The 11,050-nt window shown below is 36.9% G+C and overlaps 2 protein-coding genes and 2 long non-coding RNA genes across 7 annotated transcripts in view; 2 read left to right on the top strand and 2 right to left on the bottom strand.

Annotated features, from left to right (window-relative positions):
• Nucleotides 1-22: 22 nt before the first annotated feature.
• On the top strand, nt 23-1,233 carry LOC134222010 (uncharacterized). 2 transcript variants are annotated; one of them, XR_009982392.1, is made up of 3 exons: nt 23-145; nt 258-363; nt 425-1,233. It is a non-coding gene; the product is annotated as an uncharacterized LOC134222010 (long non-coding RNA). The 2 variants fall into 2 exon arrangements; XR_009982393.1 differs by lacking the exon at nt 23-145 and having other exon boundaries at nt 227-363.
• A 5,925-nt stretch (nt 1,234-7,158) lies between these two features.
• Nucleotides 7,159-8,753, bottom strand: LOC134208119 (uncharacterized). 2 transcript variants are annotated; one of them, XR_009978509.1, is made up of 4 exons: nt 8,673-8,753; nt 8,109-8,455; nt 7,728-8,038; nt 7,159-7,643 (listed from the first exon to the last, which is right to left on the bottom strand). It is a non-coding gene; the product is annotated as an uncharacterized LOC134208119 (long non-coding RNA). The 2 variants fall into 2 exon arrangements; XR_009978510.1 differs by having other exon boundaries at nt 8,208-8,455.
• Nucleotides 8,754-9,175: 422 nt separating this feature from the next.
• LOC134221955 (serine--tRNA synthetase-like protein Slimp) lies at nt 9,176-10,726 on the top strand. The gene has a single exon (XM_062701121.1). It carries the CDS (start codon nt 9,375-9,377, stop codon nt 10,629-10,631), a length of 1,257 nt encoding a protein of 418 aa, XP_062557105.1. The 5' UTR covers nt 9,176-9,374; the 3' UTR covers nt 10,632-10,726.
• LOC134221898 (lysosomal-trafficking regulator) overlaps nt 10,647-11,050 on the bottom strand; it is a 60,174-nt gene continuing 59,770 nt past the window's right edge. For both annotated transcript variants that reach the window (XM_062701067.1, XM_062701073.1), the window contains exon 10: nt 10,647-10,918. In XM_062701067.1, coding sequence (XP_062557051.1) covers nt 10,786-10,918 — 133 coding nt within the window. In that variant the 3' untranslated portion in view covers nt 10,647-10,785. The remainder of the gene's footprint in view (nt 10,919-11,050) is intronic.

Here is an 11,050-nt window from a genome sequence, read left to right as displayed (position 1 = left end):
TTGACGTAGGACTTGAGCCAATAAGGCAATCCATAAGACAGCTGCGAACAGCTGACGATTTTTGTTTACCTTGATTATTTGACAGATTCTGACCGGACTGACAGTACAATTCAAAGGAAATTGTTAAGCGCGGTTTACACCAGAAGTGAGTTCCGTTCAACTGCATACACACTTTGTTTTGATTTCGATTGTCAGTCCCATCGCTGAACGTCCTCATGGATAGCCTAATTCCATTTCCCGCTAAACATCGTTTCTAGGAACTTTTTTCAAATAGGCGTAAAGCCTTAAACACAATGTCAGCAGAACGGAAACGGAAACGACAAATTTGACAGCGGAGTAACAAGAATGCAACCATCATTATCAGTAAGTTTTTTAAAACATTTAAATGACAGAATGCCTAATTTGTATTAAATCAATTTTGCAGCCTAACATAATTCCCATTGAGCGTGGTGGTGGAAACTCCGAGGTGAAATCAACTAGGCAAAATAGGAATTTTGGAGCTCCTTCAAATGAAAGCTTTGTCCGCTAATAACCATTCCGCAGAGGCCGCAGTTTCAGATACCATCTGGGCAATTGAACAATTGGGCTAGCAAGCTGCACCGACGTTCAAAATCAATACCGACTTCCTGGTTTCCGAGCTATTCCAATCATCCGAAGACAATAGCAATGAAATGCGCGTGCAAGGAAGCAATGTTGAATAAGGAGTTTAGTGATTCGCCACCCATGGCATCATCCGCACCGTTTACAATGGAGTTTACTAGTGGGCCAGCTGGGAACGCCACCGCCTTGGTATACTGTTTCTTCGAATGTGAGATCAGATCCATGCTTTCTAGGGAACTTAGGAATAATTACCCTGCAGCTCAGTACTATATTATGAAAAACCACCTCATGCACATAATACATCCCCAAACCACCCCAAACCTTCCACCGTCATCGTTTATCCAGTACAAGGGCAATCTGAGAAGACTTCCAGTCGGCCCGCAGCAGTCACGCGAGCTTGTTAATACTGGCATGGTGGCCATATAGCTCATTAATACCGGTATGTTTCTTCCATCGACGTTGTTTTCTACCACGGCCAGCCGGCATCTCAAATATCTGCTCAATGCTCATGCCTTTCGGAGTTTTGGTCCAGTAATCGTCACTAGCAGCAACCAACTCTGGAAGAGTTTGCCTCAATCGAACCAGAAGCAGCATCTCCTACTGTCAGATGAGAAGTTGCAGAGGAACCGGTGAACGGTGATAAAAAATAAATCTTTTACACAAATGAAACATGACAATAGGGGAGGACGGGGCAAAAAAAGCACCCCTGTATTTTACCGCTATTATGCCTTTTTCTCTAAATAACCCAGCACACTGTTAAACTATAGTCCAACAAATCACTTGACACTAAAAAAAATATTATAAAAATAAATAGAATCTGAAATTTAGATGAATTTGCAAAAGTTTGTGAAAACTTGGGTTTTCTTAAATATAAGAAATCAGCACTAGAAAATAAAGTTTTTAAAAACATAAACATTTTTTAATGAAATTCTTGACCAACTACACATTTAACATGACTTCAAAGAATATTTAGGACCATTTTAAAATATTCACAGTGAAATGTTTGACCATGCTTAAATAAAGATATCGTGGAATAGAAATCATGATCATACGCACATGCATGTCTTGAGTTCGCCAAATTTTAACCAGCACAGGATGATGATCTTAGTATCAGTTCAAATATTCTCGTTAAATCTCGTAAAGCTGCTCAAGGAGAATTTCGTTCACAAGTTCACAAGATGCAATTGTCTTTACTGAGGGCAAGGGCCCTCCTTAGCCGTGCGGTAAGACGCGCGGCTACAAAGCAAGACCATGCTGAGGGTGGCTGGGTTCGATTCCCGGTGCCGGTCTAGGCAATTTTCGGATTGGAAATTGTCTCGACTTCCCTGGGCATAAAAGTATCATCGTGTTAGCCTCATGATATACGAATGCAGAAATGGTAATTTGGCTTAGAAACCTCGCAGTTAATAACTGTGGAAGTGCTAATTGAACACTGAGCTGCGAGGCGGCAATGTCCCAGTGGGGGATGTAATGCCAATGAAGAAGAAGAAGAAGAAGAAGAGGGCAAGAATGTGGACGGCAGCCAGGAGGATAGTGCGGATTGAGAAATCATTCAAAATGCTGAACGAAATAGTGATGTGCGTTCGGCATCTTCGACAATATTTTCTACAGGTGGCCAGTTGCAGTGCTAGAGCAATCAGCGTATTATTTCCTGCATACTGAATATTGTTTTCTATTTCAGGTAAATCATGTAGATCTACAGCTACATTATATGATTATTGGGCGTTTGTTCAAAACACGTGTGGACAATGTCCTGCCCTCCTTCAAAACAGACTCGTGGAAAATGTCCAGCCCTCTCTGCCCACAGAAACAGACGGTGACGCATCAGACCATTGTGTATGTACATACCTATGCTACATCCCGCAAAAATCAATACCAGGATAAATGGGCTTGGGCAGAAACCGGGTAGGTGCGTAACCACACGGAAATGAATGTATCCAATTCGGATTTATATCGTAACTATATAATAACGTATACATAAATTCGGATAATTAGAAAATACCTGCAGAATAGAACGTTTTCCAAAGGACGAGAACTTTGCTCATATTTTATTATAAAAAAACTTTTGACACTGCATCGAACAGCTTTTCCTTTTCAAACATGTAGCACATATCAATTGCCTGTCCGCTCCCAGCAATCGCTTATGCGTTCCTAAACAAATCATGCGGTACTTTTTTCATATTTTTGATACTTCACCTTTTTTCAAGTGGCTATATGTTATTAGAACACGATACAACTCGGACACCGTTGAACCGATTCAACACGATGCGCAGGTCAATTTTCGCAAACCCACATTGGTTTCATCCACCGAAAGCCGAATGGTATGATGATCGTATCTCTAGAAGTCAGTGTTACGCTTGGAATCCCCGTCTGATGTCCTCCAGTCGCTAGTATTTTCTAGTTGAGTCTTTTTTGATCTTCTTACTGGCAGGCACTTCGTTTTCGTTTGATATCATCTATCTGCTTAATATGAGTGGTGCGTTTTGATTCCGACAATTGATCCCCATCAATGACCAGCTCCATCGTCGATCCGCTGGTAGGTATCCAAGTCTGCTGGAGTTGTTAAAAATTACAAAACCTAGTCCTCCGACTCCAGCGCAAGATGATTATGGTCTCTAAGCTGGTGGTAGCTAGATCACCCACCGTACTGCAACGCATTCACAATGTGTCGTTGCGTCTTCCGGAAAGATGGCCAACGGTTTACCAGTACGATAGAAACGCGGAAGTTCCGAAATATGATCGCTGCTGACTGATCGCTGCTGATTCTGATGGATTGTTTGTTTTACACTCTTGACACTTCGTGCATGACAGCTTAGCTGTCAAAACAGGAAAACGTAAAAAAAGGTGCCCAGACGTGCCAAAAGTGTGCCGAAATGTGCCGCGGGCACATTGTGCCGGAATGTGCCGCGGGCACATTGTGCCGAGTGGTTTACCCCTTGTATTATCCTATTATTTCCTACAGGTATAGGATGGGCACAATAGTTTGATGTCTAAACGTTCTAAACGCAATTGGGTCCTAAAGCCCTACTTCGTTTATGGTTGCAAACGATAGTGCATCGGTCAAGAATACTTGAACCGATGTTATAAAAAATCTGGTAAAATTCTAAATCAGTAAAAATAATATTTTTATGTTTAATACATTTTGAGGCAAATATTGGCCTATGCAACATTTCAGAACGAATCAACCATCAGCCCAAAACGTCAGGCCCATATATTAACTGTCAAAGGTTGAGTCAAGTGCCCTGCGGTGTTTTGCTAGTGCGTTTGAATCCTTACGTCAAACAAGACCGAAAATGTCGAGGAAGCATTTTTCATCTATTTTCAAATTTCAAATTAAACAATGTTCCTTTCAATTTTTAAGTCAAAAGAAAAACTGACGCGTTCAGGATGATTAACTTCATCGTTCCCTGAAATAAAATCGAATATCGGTTCTTCATTTTAGGACCCAATTTGCAGGATACACATCAACGTGGTAACGATGCGTTCAATTTGTTTATATCAATGGGTGAGCTGATAGACACTGAAATTTGATTCAATTAATAAGAAAAACTTATTATTTTTTCACAGATAATACCGTCAGCAAAGACCTACAAATGTAAGAGCCTCCGAAATAGATTGGCGCCAGGGCTGGAGCAATTTCCGGAATGTTGGCGAACCATTAGGGCCGATGCCCACGTAGCGTTTTTTCAACGCTGCGTGCACGTGGCGTTGAAAAAACGCAGGTGTGCATCGATGTGGCGACGCTGCGTTACCGCTTCTTCCCGATGCACACATGCGTCCTTTTAACGCCGTGTGCACGCAGCGTTGAAAAGACGCTACGTGGGCATCGGGCCTTATACATTGTCCTATAGCATAATTCTATAATATTCTTTACAGAACGTTGCCTTATTTTATGTTATTTATTTCCCCTACCATGTTTTATTTTCTACTATGCAACTACTATATGCAATGAATGATCATTCATTGAAAACTAAATAAGAAATAAGTTTATTCTTATCACGAATATGTAACTATATTTTTTAATTATTTTGGGCGAGTTTTTGGGTATTAAAAGGATCCAATAGAAATAAATATAAACTTCTTTCTTATTTCAAACAATTTTCATTGGACAAATGAATGCTAATCCGTTTAATTTTCAAATGGAAATCATCCACTGATTCGTTTGTTATGATTATCATTTGAATGATTATGTATCGTGTTCTGGATGACAATCGCATGGAATTTCATAGAATTGGCGTATGATAAACTGAATGATGGTCATTTGCTAATCATCTGATTTTTGTTATGGGGCTTGAGTGAGGCAAAAATCATACTGTAACTGACGGAATGATTCGTTCAGTGTAGTTTTCATCAGAGTCTATTATATATAGAGTTATGCTATATCCGCACTACGGCCGAATAACATGTTATTGGCGCTTTGGTGTTATTCGGCCAATAACATGTTTTTCGAAGGTAATATTCCCATACATTTCTGACAGCCGAATAACACCTTTGAATAACATGTTATTGCGAATAACATGATACAACTGATCGAATTTGCTGCTCGACTGAAGGCCGAAGGCCCTGCGCATGTTTTCTTGCATTCAAGTGGTTGGTCATTTCACGTGTCCAATTGGATTATACGGCAATGTCATTTTTGATTTCCTATTCGTTTTCTATCGGATTCTTCAATCAGCTGTGTAGAACAACGGAGCTGAAAATTGGCAAGGTATACTTCATGATGGACTGTCGCATTTAATATTTAATATTCAATATTTAATGTTTAATATTTAATACACTGGATTTTGTTTTTACACGATTTACGATTTTCCACTCATCCTAAATGTTTAACGTATATTAATTATCATGTGATTTTTCTTTGATTTATTTTGGATTTTTTGAAACATGTTGCGAATAGTTTGGTGGCAAATTGAAGTCACACGATCAAAAATACGAGCGAAGAAAAATCGTGTAAAAACAAAATCCTGTGTATTCAATATTTAATATTTAATACTCAAAATTTAATATTTATAAATATTTAATATAAAATATTGAAAATTAAATATTTAATTTAAAATATTAAATATTGAATATTAAATATTAAATTTTAAATTTTAAATATTAAATATTAAATATTAAATATCAAATATTAAATATTAAATATTAAATATTAAATATTAAAAACTAAATATTAAGTACCAAATTTGAAGTATTAAATATTAAATATTAAATATTAAATATTAAACAATAAATATTAAATATTAAATATAAAATATAAAATATTAAAAAATAAATATTAAATATTAAATATTAAATATTAAATATTAAATATTAAATATTAAATATTAAATATTAAATATTAAATATTAAATATTAAATATTAAATATTAAATATTAAATATTAAGTTTTAAATATTAAATATTAAATATTAAATAATAAATATTGAATATTAAATATTAAATATGTATTTAATATCATATATTAAATAATTGATATTAAATATTAAATGTGTAATTAATATTGAATGTTAAATAATTAATATTAAATATTAAATATTTAATATAAAACATTGAAAATTAAATATTAAATACTACATAAATATTAAATATTAAATTTTAAATACTAAATATTATTAATTACTAAATATTAAATTTTAAATACTAAATATTCAATATTAAATATTAAATGTTCATTCGCTCAACATAATATGATCTGTAAATTTAATACAACAAAAGCTGTTGACAAATGTCTCATTTCAAATAAAAATATTTACAGGATTGGATGAAAAAAATACATGCAAACATTTTTTAGAATTCCATTTTGATAAAATAAATTAAAATACACATACATGTGGATCATAACTACATATCTTCTAACTAAAACAAATGTCAAAAAATGAACACGTTAATTGTAAGTTCGAGAAATCATCCTGGCGGCATGTTTTATGTCTAGAGAGTGTAAAACAGAATATTTTGAAAAACCAAACAAATATCAAAAAATTACATGTTATCAGAAAGTCGTGAGAATGTAATACAAAACATCTTCTATCAATCAATAAGCTGTATGTTGTATGTAACCTTTTCAAAACTTACTTCAAACACGTTATACATCAATTTTTAAATTCGGTATTACTTGGGAAACTTTCATAAATAATTTTAAAATTCATAAAAAATAAAGCTAGATTAAAAGTGAATTGAATCCATAGTTAATAAAAACAAGAATAGATTTTTAGGATTCCATACATTTTATTTGAACCGTCTAATTCATATTGACTTGAATATATTCAGCCCTTAAGCTATCTGCCTTCAACTGAATGCGTAGGACTGCGAATCCAGAGTTAACAAGTTTGATTTTCGGTTAAGTCTAGTATGTTTTCGAGTGGAAAACAATCTCGATTGCTTGGGCATAATGTATCCATTGTACTTGCCAAACAGGACATACACTTATGCAATGGCGGGCATAGAAAAGCTTTCAAATTTTAACTGAGAAAATGGTGAAGGATACCAAGTTGAAAAACGCGCCAGGTTCCACTTGGAATGTAGACCCGTAGAAGAAGAAAAAGAAGAAGAAGAAGTGAATGCGTTTGAATATCTTTATTTCGTTTGAATCATTTTACTCTAGTATCTATTTTAGTTAGTAGTACTCCACGATCCATTCCTAGCGAAACACAACAACGTAGTTCCGTGCCTGGCCTCGTTCACCTAAGTTGAGATATAAATGGAATGTGATGAATGGTTTTAGCTGATTTTGGCAACTAATACCATCTCCTCTGATGATGATTACGTGCGATATCATCCTGCGTTGTTTAATTGTTATTTTAATATAAAAATTGGAAGTTACTTCGTACATCCTCTTGTGGGTGAAACGACGGTGGGTTTCTTACTCTTAAAACCAATTATAATACTATCACTACCCGCAACTTGTGGTTTTCCGATTGGTGACCTTTTGAGCAAAACTGGATCTACAAAATAGGTGCAGAATAATCCGATCAACGTTACAACCAAATAGAGGAGGACAACCAACACTGATGACACTTCCCATTGGGTCCAAGGACTAGACGCATCTAAATACATAAAATTATTATCGTCAGTAACATTATTTCGAAAATTTCAAAAATATGTTGCATAATAAACTGTTTCGGACTTACCCCAGTAAAAAGCAGTCGGTCGCTCCAAACGATAGCACTGAATATTTTTGGAATTTCCACCGTAGTTCTCGAGTTAGTTCGGGTTCCAGGAATCCTGTTTTCTCACGCTGAAGTTGTTCCATAAATTCCATTGTCACACTGTTTTGGCGATACAATTTTGTTTAACTTGAATTCACGTTGGCTCGTCTTGTAGCTGCTAAACATTGTATTATTTCTGATCCATATTGACCTTCCAGGCTCCATTGATGCTTTCTGCCTGTGTAATATTTATGGAATCCTCGACTTCACATCCCGTTCACCGGTGACGAAACCTAAGACAAACAATACACACTATTTTATATAGAAAGCAACATCAGTAAACAAGCTTATGAAATTACTTACTTGTAACCACAGTTCTTAGCCGATTTCCGAAGGAAAAATGAGCAAAATAAAATTTAAACGAAGCACACAAATACTTCTGGCTTTTTAGCGCACACTAACCACTATCAGTTTCATCCCATACTGAACTCACGCCTTCGGAGTTTGGTCCGCTTCTTGCAATTACGAAGAAAATAGCAAATTAATAAATCTCATTACCGCTGAACAGTTCTTTATCGCAAACAGATTAATTGTTTAATAATAATTGAATTCTAATTTGAAGAATTTCGCTGCATATTTGTAAACAAACAACAAACTGCTCGAAAAAATTTGGCGCTTGACACATGCTGTCAGCTGTCAAATAGTATTACCTAAAATCAATGAAAATAAATACTAAGGTATGGAAATCCATATACTGTGTGCGTGCCTTTCGTGTATGGCGAAAAACCTTTCACTACTACATTCGAACGAGCTCCCATAAGAAGCCCTGCAAATATGTACGTCACCATTTGCTGTTTACATTTTCTATCACCCACTAATACACTTGCATTTGGTCTTCTTCCTCACCTTCTATCTATTCTCATTGACCTAAAATGCTAGTGCGAACGGTTTTGTTATTCAGAAGTAACACCTTCGAATAACATGTTATTCAGCTGTAATCTGAACAAGGCATTACGCAAAGAGTGAAGCCAAATCTACCTATTGAACTGTCAAACCGTCTACCTATCGAGCAAAGTAAACAAATGATTGTTGGTAAGGCGGAAGTATTGTTATCGCCTGATGATTATTATGGTGAATTAAAACTCATGAATTGAAATGTATTAGAATTGTTCTAGAAACAGCTTTAAAAAACTTCAATACACCCCCCAATAAAGTTGCAACAAGAAAATCACGTGTTTGCACTCTGTAGGTGACTTTGGTTATCGAATTAAAAAGCTTCAGAAGTGATCACTCCCGTGAAGTCACTTGAAGGGTTGAACAAACTCTGGTTTTCATCATCAAGGTTCATCTCTTTATCTCACACTGGTCTCACTCTCACTTTACTCACGTGAGTGCCATCGGTTTTGTTCTTTATCATTTTCGTAAACAAATCGAAAATGTCAGTGCGTATCGATGTTATCAGGATGTTATCAGCTTGATTTGGTTTGTTTCGTGCAGTTCATTCGATAATCTTTACTGCGTCTCGTGCGTGTAGTTAACAATCTTATTCTCGGAGTTTGTGCCTACGCTACGATATTCCGATGTTATGAGCATCAACTGAGCTGAATTCCGTACTCAATTCCACCCACTATGCTCAGAACAAGAAAATTATTCAGTTATCTATCCCGGAGATCGCTCTCCTCTGCCCTGTACATCACAGGTGATAAGGCGAAAGAACAGTACGCCCCACTAGTTCCCTATCTGGATTTCCAGGCGAAACTCTCGGATCTTGAAAAGTTGCAGCACAACCTGAAACTTCGCCGGTACCAGTTGGATTTCGAGGCACTGAAGCAACAGTGGGATCTGTACCGATCGATCGAGTTACGCAAGCGAGAGATTGAAGTCAGGAGAGTTCAGTTGAGAGATGAAATTAATAAGTCAAAGAATGAGGACGAGATTAAACAGCTTAAGATGCAGGCCACACTTGCCAAAGATGATTTGAAAACGCTGAAAGAAAGTGGGTATGCCGTGGCAGATAAGTTTGTTGCCGGAACATTCCTGTCCATTCCGAATGAGCTGCACGAAAGGACACCGGACGGACAGGAAGTGGTGTTATACGAGCAGGGCTCGTCGAAGGAAGCTAGTCCGATTGGAGAAAAGTGGCTGGAGAAGTATGATTCGACGTGCTTTTACATGACTGAGGATGCCGCTTTGATGGACCTGTTCATTCCTATGAACTGCGCCGGTGTACTTCAAGATGCTGGATATGTGTTATTTTCTAATCCGGATTTCGTCCGTAGCGTTCTGGTTGAGGCAGCACGTGAGGATCCACACTCTATCTACCAGATCAACGAAGAAGTGGGGCTAGATCACAAACTAAACTTGTTGCATTTGTGCGGTGGAGGATCCATGTTAAGCTTTCTGGGGTACCTGACAAAACTCTCTGTGTTCCCCTCGGCACTACCGTTGAGATTGGTGGCCATTGGTAAACAGTATTTTTACAACAAGACGCAAACCAGTGCCGTGCAGATGTTGGGTGCGGCTCGGGAAAGCCTAGAGGCAGTTCAAATATTTGATGAAACAATCGAGCTGTATAAAAGGTTCTATGATCAGCTGGAGTTGAGATACAGAATGGTGCAGGTGCCGGCACACCAGTTGGAAGCATCGGAAGCAATGCGAGTAGATGTGGAGCTCTACAGCCCACGGAGCGAAGGTTTCGTGAAAGTTGGTAACATTTGCTACTATGCCGATTTCATCAGCAAGCGGATAGCGTTCAACTATCACGAAGGGAAGGCGCAGAAGTTTCCCCACCTTGTTTCCGGAACTGTTCTGAGAGCTAATGATTTAATAGAGGTGCTATTGCAGCATGGTGTTCGTTATGAAGATTTGAAATTTCTCAAACGATAGAATAGAATAAAGTCACTAGTCTTAGAATACAAAATATATATTATCACTCTTTTCTTTCAAACTAACAAATATATGATAACAGATTTGATAAAGCTCTTGATTATGTTTCTTTCCTATGAAGTACATTTGTTTTTTTTTTCTAGCAGCTCGAATCTTAACCAATTGATCGTCGAATCGGTAATTCCGTGATTTGAGGTGATATCCCGGGAAGACCTTCGGATTTCCACGTTTGAATCATATTGCTTGATAGTAGAACGATCAGGTGCTGGTTTTTCGAGTAGATTAGGCTGCAATTAAATCAAGCATTAGTAATCTTTAATTAAACCGAGTGTGAATTATTTCACAATGTTCATCCCTATTATTGTTCCGCATTGCGCCGATTATCAAGAATAGGGAAAACATTTGTAAAATTTAGTTAA

This window comes from Armigeres subalbatus, chromosome 1, assembly GCF_024139115.2.
Source record: "Armigeres subalbatus isolate Guangzhou_Male chromosome 1, GZ_Asu_2, whole genome shotgun sequence".
Classification (NCBI taxonomy): Eukaryota; Metazoa; Arthropoda; class Insecta; order Diptera; family Culicidae; genus Armigeres; species Armigeres subalbatus.
This window is presented reverse-complemented; position numbering and strand designations above follow the sequence as displayed.

What these genes read in the sequence shown, in the direction of transcription:
- LOC134221955 (XM_062701121.1), top strand. Translation starts at nt 9,375, where the DNA reads ATGCTCAGAACAAGAAAATTATTCAGTTATCTATCCCGGAGATCGCTC.